Genomic DNA, 21,717 nt, shown 5'->3' on the forward strand with positions numbered 1-21,717 from the left:
CAACAAAGGAAAAGGAAATTAAAGAATTATATCTGCTAATCTGATAAGAAAATAATTGGGCATCAAATAGAAAAACAAAATCTGTACAAGTTGGATAAGCAGAGCAATGGGTGCTGAATTGTCCTGTCCTATTCTTCCTATATCACGACCTCTATATATCGATAGGCACACCACTTTTGCACAATATACATAATTGTGATATGTTCATATAACTAATGGACTTCTTTAATCTTAGTACGTATAAATTATTCTCTGACCAATCAGTCTACAGATCTCCTTCGGACACCTGCGAAAACCAGAAAATAAGGGATAGTTAGTTACGATCCACGCAATTAAGTATCAATTTCTCAATTTTTATAAAAAAACCAATATAAATTTAGAAAGTACATGAAAGTTAAAAATTAAATATAGTGAAAATTTGTTAAAAATTTCGTCACACCTTACTAATAACAATATTGCTATATTAAATAAAAGATAGATCTAGAATTTAAATGCGGTGAATTTTAAGCTATAAAGAAAGAGGATTTGTAAAGCAGGAATTAATGGATCCTCTTGAAATATTTACCTGAAACCTGGCTCTGGCAAAACTGGATTTTGTCCAAACAAACTAGACTTAGTTCCAATCTACATATATGGACTTGTTTGTTTGTTTGCTTGCTTGCTCTTTCTACTTCATTCTTTCGTCTTGGAGTACTTTAGGATATCTCGGAAATGACCCAGTCTTGCATGCGGAGACCTGCATCCATGTGATACCAATATGTTTGTCAGTTAAAATATCACAACAGTAAATGAAAAAAAAAAAAACCCTTTTCCAAAAGGACTTTTGCATTTAATCTATTAAGTAGTCCTCCCTCCCTCAAAATATTTATCGCTTTTTTTCATTTACACGCTCCTTAAGAAAGTATTTATAAGGATAGCATTTGATTATTTTACCCTCTTAACATATTTCATGTAATCTCTCCTCAATAAATATTTACTCCACCAAAGGTGAAAACCCCTTAAATGTTGCTAATTAATACAAGGGTAATATGGAAAAAAGTTACTTCATATTATCTTGATTAATTGAGATAAGTATTTTTAATAAGGACGATAAATATTTTGAGACGGAAAGAGCAACTCACAGTGAATTTATCCCTTGCCCGTTGCTTCCTGGTTTGTGGTCCTAAGCATATTTTCACACGTTGTTGGCAATCTTAAGGTACGTACGAAATTATCAAAGCTACATTACTGACGACTAATTATACATGTGCCCATAGCATGCTACTGCTCGTAAGTAAAGTTAAACTTCTGTCTTGTCACGTGATGATTTGCCACGTTATGATTTCTTAATGACAAAATCTTGACCAGAAAATAAAAAATAAGATTCTCAACCTTTATTGAGAAACGGGAACTTTTAATTTATTTAATCCTTCTTTTTACGAGACAAGATGTGGCCAAGTCAAAAGGCCATCAAAGAGTGTTATCCTGCGGTAAATAACTCTCTATATTTAACAAGAATCTCGAATTAAGATCTATAAATAAGTAGTCTCTGATAAAAAATTATTATAAGCGCAAAATGAAATTAGTTAGATCCCAAAATTGGTACTAACATAAAAGATTAAAAAAGAAGGCCTAAGAAAGTTGAAATAATTGGCATGGGAAACAAAAGACAAGGATTGGGTGGCTCCACGTAATTAACAGGCCCCTTTAGCCTCGGGGCAGGGTATCCGATTTCATTTCACATAACACCTAGAAGGAAACCACTATTCTATTCTCTAAATTATTATATCAAGTGGACTAATTAAATAGTAGAAAAAGAGAAATGGAGAAGTGGAATCCTCGTTTAAATAATCAACACCGAACTTTTATTAGTTCGTCTTCCTTATTCAGCCATTAATTTGGACTACTCCATACACTTGGACTATGCAGATTTAGTCCACCTTTAAACATTAGTGTGCTTTTACCTGTTTTTATTTGAGTTTAACTTTTATGCCTTGATAAGGCAAGAACAACTTATAAAATCAAATTAGTTAAAAGGTAATTATAAATAATTTCTTTTCAATAAGTATTGATTCAAAACTAGAAATGTGGACAAATAGCGCATTAATTACCAGCTCAACACCTCAACCACCTTAGAAAATTAAAGAACTTATTAGAGAAGGCCACAATCCCTTTAGATTGAAATTGGTTATAGAATTAAGATAGAAATTAAATCGTGATCTTTTTTCAATGTAAATTAGGAATGTGCAAACTTCGTAATCTACCAAATTTGAATAGCTAAAAGGTTAAGGATAGATTGACTTACAGCTTCAATGTCAATATTGTAAACAAGAAGCAGCTTTCTTCTCTCCCTGCAGCTAATTCTATAGGCCACCACTACGTGTGCCACGGCCAGTGTCCACGAGCAAAAAAACAACGAGATTTCCATATAGTTCATACTATTCCAACTGTCTCCAAATACATAACAAGCCTTCAATGATACGAACACCAAAGAACACACTGAACAAATTGTTGCAACTTCCAAGTACGGCCCTCTTGATAGCCTCCTACCATCACATAAGCTATAAACACCTATATCAACATCACAAAAAATAAAAATCAGATCCAAATATTTTAGAAATAATGGTCAAAAAAACACATTTGAATTATCATTTTTTTTTTTTGCGAGTTTCACACCTCAACTATCAATTGTTCTTTTTTCTACCTGAACTATCACCATCTATATATTAAAACAGACTTAGGTATAGTTCAGTTGGTAGGAAAAGGGAACTGGTCATAATTGGACTAATCAGCTTCGAGATTTGTTTTAATACATAAATGGTGATAGTTCAGGTAAAAAAAGTGAATAAGTAACTGAAAGTTGCGGTGAAGCTCGCGAAATTGACCATAAACACATTCTAATTTCTACTCAGAACACACAACGTATAAATACTGAATGTATATACTTACATAGTATGACGGCGGACCTAATGATGGATATAAGGGGAATGTCAATCAGGGAATAACGGAAGTCATAGTTACTTAAATGAGAAGAAATATTTTGAAAGGAGAGGGAGGCAGATAATAATGCTGAAGGGAGAAGTGTGTCTGCAATGACGAGAAGAATTTGGGCAGAAAAAAAGAGAAGTGATATTAGCATAGTGATTAAGAAGAAAAGAGTTTTGAACAATCTCATTACTCTAATTGTTCTCTCTTCTTTATATAAACCCATTTTTTTCTTCTTCTTAGATATATGGGAGATTTTGGACTTGTTTAAAAGCTCTGGGTTTGGTATTGAGAAATGGTGGGAAATTAAGGGCTTATAAGAGGGGATTTATTAGAAGAAAAAGGAGCAGGGTTCGATGATTTGACTAGATATGGTTTATGGGATTGGGAAATTATATGAATTTTAAACTAGCAAGTTTCAGGTCAAATATAGGATGTTGTTTGACTCTTGAAATTGTGTCTTTCTTTGTCACTGTCTGCGCAAAAGTTTCTCTTTCCTATGTGGATTAACGGCATTTACAGAATAAACTTTCTTAACCGCCATCAACTCTGTCATTAATTTAGTATTATTTCCTAAGATTATTTATAAAACAGTCATTGTGTGTGTGGATTACACGTAATGCTGTTTGGTGTTCACTTTGAAACTTTTGTGGTAGGTGAACTTGGAAATGAAAGAAATTACCGCATGACCATAATACCAAATTATTACGTAATGGATATTGTTTAAACCTAAATTTATAACTTGAGATAACAATTGAATTTGTATTTGAAGGACAAGAACGCGCAGATTATAATAAGATTTCTAATGGAAACTCTAGAAATTCAAAAAGAAATTAAAGAAATTCGTACAAAGATCTTGCCCCCATTATCTTGGTCCTGAAAAAGCCGGGGCCACAGAACGCTTCTATTATACTGTAGTTCACCTTGCATTTCAAAAAGGAATTAAAATGCAAAATTAAGATAAAAGCAAGACCCAATTAGTAAAGGAATTATAGACAAATCTTGGTAAGTTAAACCTAAATTCTCCTAATTGATTCCTATTAATGAACCTATACTAATTGATAATCAACAAGGAAGACTCAATGAATCCACAAATGAGCAATTTAATGTAGAAAATCAAGGACAAGAGTTTTAGATTACCGACCAAAGATTCACACAACTACTCACTAAGATAATCTCTAATTAACTAACTAAACAAACTATCACTCATAAGAGGTTTTTCTTCAATAATCAAGCTAAAAAAACTAATGAAATGACTAAGGCAACTATATATAGTCTTGCCTTTTACAACTAAGGCCCAAAAGTGACTTTTTGCAAAATTAGTCACAAGTTGGCCGAAAATAGCCAACATTAGCTCTTCTTTGGCCGATTGCACTTCTAGCCACTTTTTATGGCTTCCCTTCATCTTCAACATCCTCTCAAGCAATCATTCACATGTTATACACTCTTGAGAGGTGTTCTTCGAGCGTCTCCAATGCCCCTCTCTTCATAAACATCACTTGTAAGTCTTGGAGCTCTTTGGCTTGGCTACGAGTGAAAGGCCTTGAAGGAGCGGTGCCCATTGGTATCATATCATCCTCCCTTTCTTGGAGAAGATTCGTCCTCGAATCTAAAAGCTCACATCCAACACAAGAAGATAGGTCACTTACATTGAAAATATTATAGACACTATACTGACTTGGCAAGTCGATCTTGTAAGAATTGTCATTGATTATCTCAAGGACTTTGAAAGGGCCATCTCCTCTTGGGCTCAACTTTCCCTTCGTCAATTGAGGGAATCTTTCCTTCCGGAAGTGCACCCAAACCCAATCATTGGGTTGGAATTCCACTTTCTTCCTTCCATGGTTTTGCCTTTTTGCCGCCTTAGTATTGATCTTCTCTATGCTTTCCTTCACTTTGGTTTGAACCTTCACCATGTCGGACCCCTTTGTTTTGCATCTAAACTCACAACAACATCAATTGACAAGAAGAGTTAAGGTTAAAGGAACCAAGGGGTTAAAACCATAACAAACTTTAAATGGAGTCATACTAATAGAGAAATGGAGGGACCGATTATAAGAAAATTCAATCAAAGGCAAACGGTCCTCCCAAGAAGTGGGTTTTCCTCTAATCATACACCTGAGCATGCTCCTAAGAGTCCTATTCACTACTTCGGTTTAATATCTGTTTGAGGGTGGCAAGAAGTAGAGAACATGAGCTTGGTACAAAGTGTTGCCCATTGACTCTTCCTGTCACGACCCAACTCGCCGTGATGGCACTCACACTCACCCCCCTAGTAGGCGAACCATCCCCTTAACCAATTATTCATTCATTTAACTAAATATAAATTAATAACAAGAGATATAATCACAAAACTGTCTTGTCTATGCCGCCTTAGTATTAGTATTGGTTTTCTTATAATCGGTAATAACAAGAATTCCACTTTCTTCCTTCCATGGTTTTGCCTTTTTGCCGCCTTAGTATTGATCTTCTCTATGCTTTCCTTCACTTTGGTTTGAACCTTCACCATGTCGGACCCCTTTGTTTTGTATCTAAACTCACAACAACATCAGTTGACAAGAGGAGTTAAGGTTAAAGGAACCAAGGGGTTAAAACCATAACAAACTTTAAATGGAGTCATACTAATAGAGAAATGGAGGGACCGATTATAAGAAAATTCAATCAAAGGTAAACGGTCCTCCCAAGAAGTGGGTTTTCCTCTAATCATACACCTAAGCATGCTCCTAAGAGTCCTATTCACTACTTCGGTTTAACATCTGTTTGAGGGTGGCAAGAAGTAGAGAACTGAGCTTGGTACAAAGTGTTCCCCATTGACTCTTCCTGTCACGACCCAACTCGCCGTGATGGCACTCACACTCACCCTCCTAGTGGGCGAACTATCCCCTTAACCAATTATTCATTCATTTAACTAAATATAAATTAATACCAAGAAATATAATCACAAAACTGTCTTGTCATGCCATAAATAAAATAAAGATACGGAAGTCTAACTATTACAACCCCAAAGTCATCGTATAAGGACTCTAAAACATAAAGTTGTCTAATGAGTAAATAACTGTTTGAAATAACATAAGTGTCTAGAAATGAAATAGACATCAACAAGGAAAGATCTTTAGGTGGTATGGCATGGATAGGAGCTCACCCTCTAAGGTCTGGACGAAGTCTCCGGCATACAATCTGCACTCAAAAAGGGTGTAGCAAGGTAGTATCAATATAAACACTATGTACCGGTAGACATCATAGGCCGAATAAGGTTAGTATCATGCATACGTTCATAAAATCAACAAAATAGGCAGATAGGCATAACAGTATCAAGAGTCAATCATCAACAATATCAACAATGCATTATAAAAATAAGATAAGTCCAATGCAATGCAACCAATGATAGTATCTCAACCGTACACACATAACAACGGCTATTTTTGCTCATTAGTCATGACCTGCAGCAGACCCATGGTGTTCATGTACCACTCCCTCCAGAACTGACCTCGGATCACGAGCCCTTATTTAGGCCACATCCTCACCCCATGTTAAATGTGCATTTATATATATATATTTCTGTATTTGATCACAATATGCATCTCAACATATTTTCAGTCCAACAGTCAACATGGAATATGATCAGTCAACAAATTCAATGTCAATAAATGCAAGGCACCATGCCACAAGTCATAACAGGACTCAGATAATCAACTCAACACAGCATGAATATGCAACCATCTCAATCAACAAGAAGATTATATATTGACTTCTTCCTTCTCATAACACAACAATTTCACCTCAAGTTTCGGTACTTAAAGTAATGGTGACAAGCCCACTTAATCAGAAATCATACCAACCTAAGTGATGTCTAACCAGACGTCATGTACGAAGACCTAATCATGCTTTCTCCCATCATTCTACTGCATATACAATCAACTAGCCAAAGTCTAACTCAAGTAAACCATAACCTACCTTAGGTGCAGAACTGGAACAAAGCAAGCTACTCCGCTAGAGCTTTCCCCTTTCATAGTGCTTCGGAACACTCAAAGACTAGCAATATAACACTAAGTAAGTAATAGACCATCTACTCAACATGAGAACAACAACTGGGGAAGCTAAGAAGACCCTATTACTCCAACCCTTTTCAAATGGGTGAAATCATCATTTAATGGTAAATTTATCATAACCTCAGTCCCAATAATCATAATCCTCTAATATATAAGATTCTAACCAATTTAACCTTTTCAAAACAGATTTTAGTCCAAAGTTCTCATTTTGGATGGAACCCTAAGTATCAATACATAGTTCTCAACATCATTAATCAATTTCTCATCCTAGAAGGTGATAACCTACACTCCTAGATTATAGAACAGTAATAAAATCAATAATCAACCATTTATTCAAGGGTTTATTAATGCTAGGGTTCTAGGGATTTCATCCACCATTAATGGACCTTAAGACTAGCATATGAACTTAAGAAGAAAAGGGAATGAACCACATAATGATTACGACTTACCCTCAAAGAAGAATCCACCCAAGCCTTAGAAAAATCATCCTTATTCTCTATTAGAACTGTTTTTGGAGTTATGTGGGTAATGCCTCGAAATCAGCAATATAAAAGTGGGTTTTTGCCTCATGTTGATCGCTGCAAAGGGTCACTACTTCTACTGTAGCCGTCCCGCTATAACAGTCAGAGAGCCCGCTATGGCGGACCTCATTAAATGGCCCGGCTTGCCATAGCGATCCAGACAGCAGCGTAGCAGTCCCGCTATGGCGGGCCACTACCCGTTATGGCGGAAATCCCCTAAACTCAACTCACCATGGTGGTGGCCAAGTTTTCACATCGGCGGAGCCATTGTAGCGGTCCCATCCGCTGCAGCGATCGCATCAGAACCACTAAGATCTAGTTTTTCACTTAGTTTCCACCTAAAATCCCAATATCAATTTGAGGCCTTACATACCCAAACCAGACATGCACATATATGTAAAAACTCACTACGGACTCACCCGTGGCCTCAGAATTCCCAACTGAGGTCTAATTTACTAAGTTGACCCCTCAACAGAAATAAAACAAGTTTTTAATCAAGTGCACATCTATAATCAAATGCCTTTCTTTAGAATTCTGAATTTTTAAATTCTCGCTAAACTCACTCCTAGTCTCAGAAATGTACGGGAAAGGGTAAAATGGTTAAAACATATATAACGACCTAGTAGATCACTACATTAGATACCAATTAAACAGTCGTTCGTCCTCGAACGAACAAGGAAAGGAAACAAGGGGACTGGGTGAAAAGCTAGGGATACTTATTTTGCATATCGGCCTCGGCCTCCTAAGTAGCCTTCTCAACGGGATGATTCTTCCATTGAACCTTCACTAACGCTATCACCCTTGCGGGCCTTCATCTCTGCATACTTATTATAACCATCCTGCCTAACACCTTTGACGCTCCTAACATGATCTACTACCTCCTGGAAGGAAGAACCTGAAGCCGTAAGCTGAAGAGCAGTGTTCAACCCTTTCACAAATCTCCTGACTCTCTCCTCCAAATTAATAGTTGAAGAGCATAACGAGACAAAGAATAGAACTGGGCCTTATAAGCAGCAACTGATGAATTAACCTACTCAATGTTACTGAACTCATCACGTCTCCTATCCCTCAAAGTACGCGGAACGTACTTCTCCAAGAATACTGAATAGAACTGAGTCCAAGTCAATGGAGGCAACCCAGCTGGTCTACACTCTACATAAGCCCTCCACCACAACTTGGCATCACCCAAGAGCTGGAAGGTCATGAACTCAACACTATGCTTATCAACTACCCCCAATTTATGGAGCCTCTCGTGATAGTCAATGATGAACTCATACATATCCTCAGTCTTAGTGCCATAGAAAACTGGAGGCTTCATCTTAGTAAACCTCCAAAATAAATCATGCTCTTCACCGGTGATCACCGGCCCTACCACTGGTCTGGGAAATACCTCAGGTCCTGAAGCGTCATCTAAACATAGGGCCACAACTGCGGCGTTTTGTGCCCCTAGAGCACAGACTCTATCTGGAGCCTAATCACCCAACCTTACATGGCCAGCTGGAACGACTGGTAACATACCTGCCTCAGTCAAACTGTTCAACAGGTTCAACACTCGGCCCATAACATTTGTGTTAGAGGCCTTGCATTTACCAAATAGAATATGAAGGGACCTGGTCGTCTATCAGTTCTCTTGTACAGTGCAATAAGTAAAGGACACGAGATTTTACCCTAAAAAACTCCTTGCTCAAGGGATTTAAAACCACGACCTACCCAAGTAGGATTTCAACTCCACTAACTGAGCAACTTTCGATTACAACCAATTGCAAACTAGGAATTAACTCCCATATCCCTCACCCTTACAATAGTTGCAACCTAGGAACTAACTCTTATAGTCCCTCAACCTTTGTAATACACTAATTGCAAACACCTTCACTTGACTAACTCTAGCTAAGGAAATTGATACACTTATACTAAATCCTAGCCTAATGTACCACTCAAGAGCTTGTGGAAACACACTTCCAACAAGCTGACTTTGAGACTTTTAAATACTTACAAACAGCTTCTCAAACAAGAGAAGTAGGTTTATAATTTAAGTACAAATGAAACAAAGCTTAAGATAAACTAAGAGATTTGGATATCTTCAAAGTTAGCATCTGGTCCTTCAGTTAGTTCTCAGCTCTGTTAGTTGAACACTTAGGAATCTTGTGACGGCTACACTTTTTAATGTGATTTTAGGTTTTCCAAATGTTGCACAATATGTTGGGACATGTTGAATATATATTGCGGAACATATGGGATATAGTGAAGACTTCTCATCCAAAGTTTTGGACCGAGGCATGGGCTGAAGCACTGCTGTTATACGATCCAACTTTACAGCTGTTTAAAGCTGTGCCACTGAGTGCATGCGGTATATTCAGAACAGATTGCAAACCAAGTGTTGACACCTAATTTTTGACCTCCCATAATTTATTTCAATTACCCAGTGTCCTTTGATATTAAACGAGGTGAAATGTGTATTTTTCTATAAGTTAAATTGGTTTTATAAATTAGTTAAGTTAAATTGGTTTTATAAATTAGTTAAGATAATTTTGCCATTTCAACAACAATAACATACCTAGTGTAATCCCACAAGTAGGGTCCCGGGAGGGTAAGATGTAGGTAGATCTTACCACTATCTTTGGAATAGAGAGGTTGTTTTCGATAGATCCTAGGCTCAAAAGAAATATAACCGATGCAGAAACTTAAGAAAAGAAAAAGGGACAACAAAATAGCAAATGTACAAAAATGCAGTAACATATATCAATACACGTTAGCGAAAAATAAACTACATGACTACCCTAAAACATATGACCAAAATTAGGATAACACTCTATTACCTACTAACCGTCTACCTTAATCCTCGACTTCCACACCTTCATATCCAAGGTCATGTCCTCAGTCAATTGGAGCGCTTCCATGTCTTGTCTAATCACCTCCCCCTAATTTTTCTTCGGCCTAACTCGACCTCTCCTAGCTTCTGCTATAGCCAACCTCTCACACCTCCTCACTGGCGCATCTTCACACCTCCTCTCCACATGACCGAACTATCTCAGCCTCGTTTCTCTTATGTTGTCCGCCAAAGGGGGCCACTTCTACCTTATCCCGTATAACTTCATTCCTATCATATTCCTCCTAGTATGCCCACACATCCATCTAAGCATCCTCATCTCCACCACATTCATCTTCTGAACGTGGGCATTCTTGACTAGCCAAAGACTCTGCCCCATACAAAAGTGTTAGTCGCACCACAACTCTGTAAAACTTATCTTTAAGCCTCGGCGACACTTTTTTATCGCACAATACCCAGAGGCGATCCTCTATTTTGCCAACCCAGCCCCAATACTGTGTGCTACGTCAGAATCTCTCTATCTCCTTGGATTGTGGACCCAAGATACTTGAAGCTGTCCCTCTTAGGAATGACTAGTGCCTCAATCTTCACTTCCACCTTCGTCTCAGACATCACATTGCTGAACTTACACTCCAGATACTCTATTTTCGTCGTGCTTAACTTGAATCCTTTTGACTCCAAGGCCTCTCTCCACACTTCCAGCCTAGTATTAACTCCATTATGCATCTCGTCAATCAATACTATGACATTCGCGAATAACATACACTATGGCACCTCCCCTTGAATATGTTGTGTCAATTTGTCTATCACTAAGGCAAATAAGAACGGGCTAAGGGATGATCCCTGATGCAACCCTATGTCGATTGGGAACTGCTCCGAGTCACCTCTCGCTGTCCTAACCCAAGTTTTGGCTCCAGTGTACATGTCCTGGATAACCCTAATATAGGACACAGGTACACCTTTAGACTCCAAGCATCTCTACAGAACCTCCCTAGGAACTTTATCATATGCCTTTTCTAGATCGATAAACACCATGTGCAAGTCCCTCTTCTTGTCCCTACATTTCTCCAACAATCTCTTACAAGATGGATGGCTTCTGTAGTCGAACGCCCCAGCATGAATCCGAATTGATTCTCAGAGATAGACACACTCTTCCTCATCCACAATTCGACCACCCTCTGCCAAACTTTCATTGTGTGGCTTAAAAGCTTTATACCCCTGTAGTTATTGCGACTCTGAATATCACTCTTGTTCTTGTACAACGGTACCATAGTACTCCACCTCCACTCCTCCGGCATTTTAGCCGTCCTAAATATGATATTAAATAATCTAGTCACCCATTCCATACCTGCTGTTGACACCTAATTTTTGACCTCCCATAATATATTTTAATTGCTCAAAATACTTGAATATTAAATGGGGAATATATGTTTTTTTAGGGAAAATCAAGATAATTTTATAAACTATGCAGATAATACTTTACCTTTATTGTTTGATAAAATAATTTCTATAATAAAGCATTTGGAAATTATTTCACAACAATTAATGATGCATTTTTTACTAATTTCAATCAGTAACTAGTGCAAAATAGCTATCTTTTAAATTGTGCAAATTACCATAAATTAATCATCAAATACTTACCCCACTTTTAATTCAAGGAAATTGATTTATTGAAATAAATAATCATTTTTACCCCAAAATTTTATTTTACGCATACTCCATTTATATGGACAATTCCCAAATTAATTATAATTAATTCAAATAATTGATTATAAATATATTTGTAAATTGTTTATCACATGTATAATTGTGGCTACAATTGAAATAATCAATTAGTTAGTCAAATAGGGCCATAATGGAAATAACAAAATGCATTACTCTATTTCAATTAAAGCCATACTTGCAGACCCAATGTGTTTTGTGAAATCAGTCGTGTCCTTAATTAATTAATTATTTAGTAAATCAATCCCTTTAATTTTATTATTTTATTATTATTTCTTATTTTCATTTCTATTTTTTTTTTATTTTGTCACTTACCCATTAATTTTTGTTTTTGTCCCCCATATATGCACATTAGTATACAAGTGACATATACATACATATATATATATATATATATATATACATATATAATATATCTACATATATAAGTATATACATACATCTATGTATACACATATTGGGCTGCCCTCACTTCCCTTTAAGAAAGGGACCAAGTCCAGCCCAACAAGGGCCAGACCCGACCCAGTTGATAAGTTAAGAGAAGGGGCAAGGCCCCTTTCTTATTTATACCTCATCCAAATGACCCCTACACTCTTTTGCCTCTCCCCTCCCCCCTCGAAACCTTAGCCACCTCCATATACTTCCTTCTCTTTCATCGTCAGCGAAGTCATATTTGGCAAAGTGGTAGAAGCTTTTTACTTTCTACAGTCTTGCATGGCCTCAAAAGGCAAATCATTCAATGCTTTCACCCATTACCACCACGAATCGACCAAACGGGGTGCTAACGATCTTATTTATTTGATTTTTCGTATTATTATTGCATTTTTTAAACGATCTAACACTGCAATCCTTTAATGATTCTTGTTTGTTTGCAATTTTGAATTTTGAGATCCTATTGGTTCATGATGAACTTTTCAAATTGGGTGTTTGTTAGTCGAATCGTGACCCTTGATGTATAGTTTGACCCGATCTTGGCCTTTCAACACCAGAGTGTGAGGAAAAATCCTAACTTGGAGGATTGTCCCACATCGAATTATTTAGGGTTTTAAGGGTTTAGGGGATTCTATAAATAGGGTCTTGTTTTCTGATTAAAAAGGCATCGGGCAATCTAGAATTTTTTTTTTTTAGCTTGCAAACACTGAAAATACCTGTGGTTCTAGCTTCTTCCTGAGACCTTTAAATTTTTTCAGTGAGTTTAAAGTTTTTAAATATTTTTCTTGGGTGTTCTGGTTGGTTTGGAGCATTTGGAGTTGATTCCAGGTCCAATCTCTTCAAGGCTGTGCCTCAAAAGGGTAATTTCCTATTCCTCTTTATTTCTTTATATTTATCGTGTGCTATGTGTTCTTTATGATAATTTAGTTTATTGTTTATGTAGTGTTAAGATTTTCTATCTTAGTTATGCCGTTTTCTGCTTTAATCTACTGAATGATTAAGTTTTATTATATATAGTGCATTGTTTGTTGATCAGTGTGTGTTGTTAGTCTCATGATCAGTCAAATACACAAGTCATATTAGTATAGTCCTTGTGTTAGTCCGGGTTGTCCATAATAGGTACACCATTTGTTGTGATCTAGTTTATGAGATATTTGTTAAAAATGACATTTAAATATCATCTATATCATCCTATGCCTGTCTAATTTGTGGTTGACATGTTTTTTTTTTTTTTTTTTTGAGTGAATATGCATATTAATTTAGTCCATGATTGAATAGGAGACTCGGTCTTGCTTTTTTTTGGGGGGGGGGGGGGGTGGGTGATTAGCAAGGATGAGTTAGACATATTAACTTAGCTATGGAGAGTGTGTTTGGTCATAAGCTTGTTGTGTTCTGATAGCTCTAGATATGGCCACAACCTGTTCTGTTACATTAATCTTGAATCATAAGTGACCTAGGAGAGCTAATAAGAAGTTGTCTCGGGTGTTAGTAGGGAAATCAACTTAAAATAAGATCATTATGTGTTGAACTTTGCTCTAGGATGTCTTTGTCTAAATGTCATTTTACTTTGAGTATAGTTAAGTTGGTCATTGTATGCTATTGTTCAAACTTTAAAGGGTAATATAGAGCTGTCATAGTCAGATCCTATTTGCAATTAAGCTTGATTAATGCAAGGGTTGGTTTAGTTGATTCTATAAAGTATTGACTGTGTCAAAGTTGGAATTTATGCTTTTGTCCTTAAATATGTGTGATTTTAGTGTAGGGAATGTAGCTTCAGTGTGTCTAAACACCATGCTAATTGTTTGGTTATTGTCTTTCTCTTTGTTAAAAACCATGCCTACATTTTATGTAACATAACTTGTATTCCTTTCCCACACTATTCTTGTGACAACCTATTGAAGGGTCATTTTTGTCCCCTGTTTAGGTTCCGTGAAATAACGAAATAGCAAGGTGATATGTTAGTCTCATATGCATTACTTGATCTCTGTCTACTATTTTACATTGCAAGTTTAAGTACCTTTTTTCCTGGAATTTAACCAAGGCAGTTTTGGTATATATATGTGTGTGTGTGTATTGTACAACATACTCCCATCTAACGCATTATTAGGGAGGTTTAAGTGGTCATTAAGGATCAAGCTTAAGCCCTTCTCGGTGTTCGCCATGCCTGGGGTTCACAGAAGCCCCTTGGATCTTGTGCAGCATCGGGAATATAGGGGTAAAAGCTTTCCTATAATTGACCATTTGAAAATCCCTATGGGTGTGTATGACTATATATGCCATAGATATAAATAGATATATCCCCATCTCTGTTTTGGCTTAAAGGTTGAAGCTGTTCATATTTTATACTGGTTTTGGGCCCATTCTATTTGAATTCGATGGCCTGTTTAAATGTTTGCCTAAGTATGTATACATGATATTAATTCCTTATCTTTTCATTTGGGAACCTCCTTTTGCATTTCTAGGTCATTTCTTCTCAAATACAAGGATTGGTCTGAGGCCCAATCCCACTTTTGCTCGAGTCTGGCATTCGTTATTTACAAGGGAAGCCAATATTATTTTTTTTTTTTTTTTTTTTTTTTTTTGAAGGCCCGATATATGGGTGAGCATGGTGATATGGGTGAGAATAGTGTTAATGGGTGCGGGTAGCCCATTAACTAAATTTCTTTTCTTTCTTGCTTGATCATTTGATGTATGGTTTTGTAAAATTAAACCTCTAATATTAGTGGAACCCTTATGAACATGGAATTAGGATTAACACTTAGAATAAGTAAGTAACTATTTTAAATTCATAAATCTTTTACAAAATCTCCACTTGAAAAAAAAAAAAAAATGCACATTTTTTTGCTTGGTTTTCAAACAATTTTTTTTGGGATAAAAAATGGTGAAGATTTGCTAAAAAATTAGTCTTAAAACTTAGGATAAATGGATTTTTAAACTAGCAATAGAAAGTATTTCAAACTAATTTCATGAAATGAAGGTGTTTTTGATAAAAAAAATTGGACGATGGCTTTAAATGTAAATAATCTTTCCAACCAAGTAATAGTCCCTTGATATAATGTTTTTGCTGAGCCAAAATTGATGATTCATATTGGACCTGGAAGTCCGCCAAAATTTGGACCAAAACCATTATTTTATATTAAAAGAAGAACGTTCTTTGGATGCACTTTCTTTGGAAAAAAACTAGACACATTTTGAACCCATTAGACTTGATAAAAGTTGGGCTGAAAACTGGATTTTCATCTTGGGACAGAAGCTGGAAATTGGACTTTGGATAAAAAATGACATTTTGAGGCCTAGCCTTTTGGGCTAAATATATGTGACATTTGTGGACTAAATTGACTTGGACCGAAAATTGACTTTGGGCCTTGATTTAGGTTGGATGGATATCCCATATTTTCATATAAGTATATAAAACCCGTAAGTACTAAACACATTTCATTAGGACTAGAATAGTAGCGACTCTACTCGGGAGCGATCCCGGGTGTGTCCTAGTCCGGAAACGAAGTGGGTTGAACACTTACGCGGATTTTTCTAAACCAAAACCCCTTATTTATAAGGGGACTTTTTGCCAAATTTTTTCTAAAAAAGGGAGATGATGATGTAAACATAAAAATGCTATATTTTTTTTTTGGAAAACTTTAACACATAAGCAAATAAATAAACCTTACAGTGAAGCTCGTAGGTCAACCGTATTCTACGGATCCTTAATACCAGCGTGCGTAAAACCTTCCTTGGGGGATCACCAAAACCCTTACCTTGAACTTTGGTCCAAAATTTTTCTCTTATTTTTTGAAAAATCTTTAAACCCGGTTTTCCTAATTTTCCTTTTGAATAAATTAGGTGGCGACTCTAAAAAACTAAATATCCAATTTAGAGCACCAACAACCTCGTAGTAACTTTTATGCCTTAACCCGCGTAAAAGCGAACCGTAACAGATGGCGACTCTGCTGGGGATAATCTAGGTTCTAACCATAAGGGTTTCACTATAATAAGGTTTATTTTACAAGTATTTGTTTATGTGTTACTTTCTGCAATTTAAATTAGCATGCATCATATCATAAACTCCGCCACTCCTGGCAAAAAGCATGGTTTCAAAGGGGACACGCGGGATCGCGGTCTAGCCTTCACTAAAAAACCCGAAACACCCTTTCTTTGGAACACGTTGAACGTTAAGTTGGTGTGCGGTCACCCAACGGCCGACAACGGTTCACCCCGAGTAGTCCGCTCGGGTCCAAGGTCAATTTGAAAAAATCCACTCTTGCATAAGCCTAAGATAGAGCTAAGCCAAATCCAAATGAGAAGTAGACTGGGTGGTTTGGATATTTTAGACGTATCCAAACCCGATAAGGAGACTACCCCGTGTCAAGTACGGTCTATGACCCGAAAAACACCGCATATCATATTATGTGCTATTTGGAAACGTTTAAATGTGCCTATGAATGAAACCATTGCCTAGTGGGGGGGGGGGGGGGGGGGGGGGATTAACATTGGGTTTTGTTTTGTAGATGTCAATCAATTTGAATTTTGATATGGTCCTGACTACACCTGAGTTGCTGCGGATTTGGTGGGGCCAAATGTCCCCGGAAGAGAAAAGAGGAATCTCATGTCATTTAGGAAATTTGACATCCATCATGACTATGACCGGTTGCAAGGAGTTGATAGAAGTAATTACCGGATTCTGGGATAGAGATAGGATGGTTTTCAGATTTGGGGATGACATTGAAATGACACCAACTCTGGAGGAGTTTAGGGATGTATTAACTAGCGTAGGCTCGGGGTTGAAAAGAAGAAAGAAACCCGACCAAAATGCTTTGATCCCGGAAAAACCCACCTACTCCCAAATTTGTAGAATGCTTTCTTTAAATTACGCCAATTGGGCCCATGGCCCCACCATACCCTTTAGAGAGTTGTACAGAAGGTTTGGAAGCCCGGATGGATTTGTGGAACATCCCGGAGAATTCAAGACTTATGCCGACTGGACGGCTACCAAACCCTTGGCCTTCGCCATTTGCTTTTTGGGAACTATGGTCTTTCCCAAGGATTGGTCCTTAGCCATAGATACCCGAGTCATTTCAGTCACCCATGCCATCTTTTACGGCATAACCCAAAAAGAAGAAACCAAATACTTTGACATAACCCCGATCATATTAGCCGATTTGTACCGAGCCCTGAGTCTCTGCCGGAATCATTACAAATACTTCCAAGGTTGTAATTTACTCCTACAATGGTGGATCCTCAAACATATGGTCAAGGTTAGGGGTGAACAACACTTAAGTAAGCCGGCTGAAAGGGACAGTCTTCGGGATTTTTGCCCAAACTTCGGAGAACAAAATAGACAAAGTTGGACATTCACCTTCTCCAGACTGAAGGAAGAAAGCATTCAATGGATGTTCCATGACTTCGTATCCACTGAAGTTGTAGTTAAAGGAAGAAAGTGTCCATTTTTGCCACTTATGGGAATACGAGGGATTCGCCCTTATGCTCCTGCTCGGGTTCTGAGACAATTTGGGAGAATCCAAGTCATACCCCAGATTGGAGGCATGGGAGATTTCATCATTGACTACGACATTGATAGACCACCAAGAGCTTTGGATTGTGTCCGAGAATGGAAGGGTCGCATGATTTGGGGTCCCGATACCTTAGCCGAAGATAGGTTTCGTCCGGGTTGTGTCGTAGAATATAAGGATTGGTTGAGGGCCGACTTGCAAGGCACACTTCCTCCTAGGCCTATTCTCTATAGTTGTGTCCAAGACAAGGATTCGCAAGCCGAGATCCGAGCCCGTTTGATTCAAAGGAGAGCTGACGACAGAGATGCTAAGTATTTGGAGAAAATTGAGCATGATAAGGCCGTCATAGAGAGTCTGAGGCATGAGTTGGAGCTTACCAATGATTGTTTGGTTGAGCTAGATGACCGAATGAAGAAGATTTTAGATGATGTCGCTCCACTGACCTTCACACAGAAAGGGTTTCTTATGGAGGCGACTTTGACATCAGCCCATCTTCATATCCAGACTACCCTCCGGAAAGCAAAGAAAGCCAAGACTGATAGGGATCGGGCTTCATCATCCACTATTGGAGGACATTTCTACTGATTTATTTTTATGCACTGTCTTTACTTTATCTTTTGTACCCCTGCGGGGAAGAATATTATTATTAATGATTATGGGGCAATGGTTTGATTCAAATGGCACATTTATGTTTCAAACGTTTAGTATGCTTAAGAACGCGCGTAGTATAATCTTATAAACTGCTTTGTGTGACTTTATTTGCTTCCATATGTTTCGTTTAAATGCTCAATTGATCTCGAATACTGTCCACTCACCCAAAGAAAAACAATGAACAAAAATACCCGCACTAAGCCTAACGATTTTCTCAGAATCTGAAGATGAACAACAAGACTGCGCCTGAGCTCGAGGTCATGAAAAAGAATGAGGTTTCGCTGCGACGAAAGATTCAAGATCTCGAGAAGCAGATCCGGATAGTAAAAGCCAAGATTAAGGAGGCGGATGAGTTATTGGATTCGGCGGAAAGCTCGCCCGAAAAACCTGTCGAAGCTCAAGGAGAAAATGTCCTTGACAAGGGAAAAGGGATTCTTCCCGAGTACATCCCGATAATGGAAGAGTCCGAGGAAGAAGAAATGGAGTCGGACCCACAGGAGCCCACATGGCCATCAAAGGGGGCTGCCTCCGCTGCACCTTCAAGCATAAAAAAAGAAACCTCTGCTGCACCTTCAAGCCCTAAAGGGGAAGGAGCTTCTGCTGCGTTATCAAGCCCTAGGGAGGAGCCCATAGAGCAAATGGAGTATGCTCGACCAGCTTCACCCGAATGGTGGGCTATTGCGGTCAAGGCATTGGATTGTCCCTACCGAGTCTCGCCTAAGCAGGTTACGAATGAGGAGATGATGATCAAGTTCCGAAGCAAAGGAATAGTCAGTGTTTGCTTCGACAGGTTGCCACCTTGCCCTCCGGTCTTCGCACATAAGAGATGCCCTTATCACCAGGATCAGGCAGGGCATACCCTCAATGAATGCTTAGCCTTCAAAAGAAGACTCATCAGACTGATAGATGAGAAAAGCATCACCAAGATGTGGGGCCCGCATTCACTATTGGTCCATGACAACATCATCCCAACTGAAGGGATTACTCGGAACACTCGTATTTGGCGTTACGACTTCACGGTATTCAGAGACTCTTATGCCAGCATCTTCCAGAAATTGGTCAGTATTGGGAAGATTAGCCCCATCAGAACCAGAAGGGCCCAAACCGAAGGAGTTGGCCACCGCAAAATGTGTTTGTACCATTCTGGAGCTTTAGGGCATGACATAGAAGAATGCGATGCATTCAAATTTGAGTTGGAAAATTTGGTCCACAAGGGCGCCCTTTGGTTGGTGCTCCCTTCTCAGTATTAGGATTTGGGAGCCTTAGGGCCAGGAAAGGTTGAACGGACAAACAACCTATATTGACCTCAAAAGAAAGGTCGCTTTTTGGGTAGTTTTAGGGGATCCCATTTTTTGTATTTAACACGGATTTGTCCCCCCCCCCCCCCCCCCCCATTTTGTGTAAATGGAACTGCGCCGACCTGATGTCCCAAGGAGGGATACGCAGGAAGCCTCTATCAGGCCTGGTCACGGGTAGGTTTAAGATTATTTTTATGTAAACCGAACTACGGAAGGGCCTGACTTCCCGCGGAGGGATACGTAGGCAGTCTACGTAAGACTCGGTCCCTATATATTATAAATATTATATCCCCCTCACTCAAACAAAACCCAAGTACCCAAAACCCGGTACAAGAGATCAATTGAGCATTTAAATCAAACATATGATCATTTATGTGCTAAGTGTTTTAAACTGCCATTTATGTGTGATATCTTGATTTTCTTTTCATTATCTGACGAAACTAACTTTGTTTGCCTTTGAGTTATTCTTTTCTTATAGAAAGAGAAGTTGATTCGTGTTCACACTGGCATACTTCACAAGGTCTAAAGCTGCAATAGCATCCTTATCCCTACAAGACAAAGGCAAAGAAAAAATGACTGGTACTTCGGAGAACGAAACTACCCCTACTGACATCGCTCTCAGAGAATCGCCTCTGCGCGAGCTGCCCGAGTCATCACCTACTGAAGACGTCATGAAAATGATGTTTGAAAAAATCGCCCATCTTCAAGAAGAAGTGGCGCGAAACAAAGTTGCTAATGCTGCCCGAGAGGCCCCTGCTGAAGAAAGAAGGCCTCCACCATTTTTTCCATCTCTGAATTCACCATTACCTGATCACTTCCCCACTAGGTCCGTTATGACCACCATGCCATTTACCCCAATCGATGGACACATTGGTGCCTCGAACCACATCCCACCACCACTTAACACCAACCAAATTCCCGGGACCGCCCACTCTATCCCTTCTTACCCAACACCACAAAATACCCACCCTGGCATCACTATACAACCAAGCATCACCCCACTACCAACTGACAAAAGCACCCCTATTACCCGAATTCGCCCTGCTGTTTCTTTCCACACACCTATCACACCAGGCACTTTCTCACCCGATCAAGAAATTGACCATTATGAAGAGATGGAAAAGGCATGGAAGGCCGAACAGGAAAAACAGGAAGAAAGGCTTGAGCGAAAGATGACCGCAATGTTGGAACGATCTATGAGGACTACCCTCACTGGCACAGGTCTAAGCTATGACGATTTGTGCATGCATCCCAATTTGGATTTACCCGAAGGCTTCAAAGTACCCCGATTCGAATTGTTTAACGGGACGGGCAATCCTAAAGCGCACCTGCGGGCCTACTGCGACCAATTGGTCGGTGTCCGAGACAATCAAGCACTCATCATGAGGTTGTTCAGTGGAGTTTGACAGGAGAAGCCTCGGAATGGTTCACGGCGCAAGATATACGCCGTTGGGTCACATGGGAAGACATGGCTGCGGCTTTCATGGAAAGATTCCATTTTAATATGGAGACGGTGCCAGATAGATATTATTTGGAGAAAGTAAAACAGAAATCCACCGAGAACTTCCGCGAATATGCAAGCAGGTGGAGAACAGAGGCTGCCCGAGTACAACCTCCTATGGGCGAAGAAGAACTTGTGTCGATTTTTATCCGTTCACAAGAAACGGACTTCTATGATAGAATGCTTTCAATGGCGGGAGACCTTTCTCTGAATTGGTCAAAATGGGCGAGGCCATAGAAGATGGT

The 21,717-nt window shown here is 38.6% G+C and overlaps 1 protein-coding gene across 1 annotated transcript; it reads right to left on the minus strand.

Moving 5' to 3' along the window:
- LOC132054381 (uncharacterized) lies at positions 1–3,339 on the minus strand. The gene is made up of 4 exons (XM_059446402.1): positions 2,929–3,339; positions 2,285–2,550; positions 566–736; positions 1–286 (listed from the first exon to the last, which is right to left on the minus strand). The coding sequence occupies exons 1-3, from the start codon at positions 3,188–3,190 to the stop codon at positions 668–670; spliced, it is 597 nt and encodes a 198-aa protein (XP_059302385.1). The 5' UTR covers positions 3,191–3,339; the 3' UTR covers positions 1–286; positions 566–667.
- Positions 3,340–21,717: the final 18,378 nt, after the last annotated feature.

Source organism: Lycium ferocissimum, chromosome 4 (assembly GCF_029784015.1).
Source record: "Lycium ferocissimum isolate CSIRO_LF1 chromosome 4, AGI_CSIRO_Lferr_CH_V1, whole genome shotgun sequence".
NCBI lineage: Eukaryota > Viridiplantae > Streptophyta > Magnoliopsida > Solanales > Solanaceae > Lycium > Lycium ferocissimum.

Bases quoted from the DNA above. Each gene is read 5' to 3' on its own strand.
- LOC132054381 (XM_059446402.1), bottom strand. From the start codon at position 3,190: ATGGGTTTATATAAAGAAGAGAGAACAATTAGAGTAATGAGATTGTTC. The intron at 2,551-2,928 runs GTAAGTATATAC...ATGTTGATATAG, and splicing joins TAGGTCCGCCGTCATACTAT to GTGTTTATAGCTTATGTGAT. The intron at 737-2,284 runs GTAAGTCAATCT...ACATGGATGCAG, and splicing joins ACAATATTGACATTGAAGCT to GTCTCCGCATGCAAGACTGG.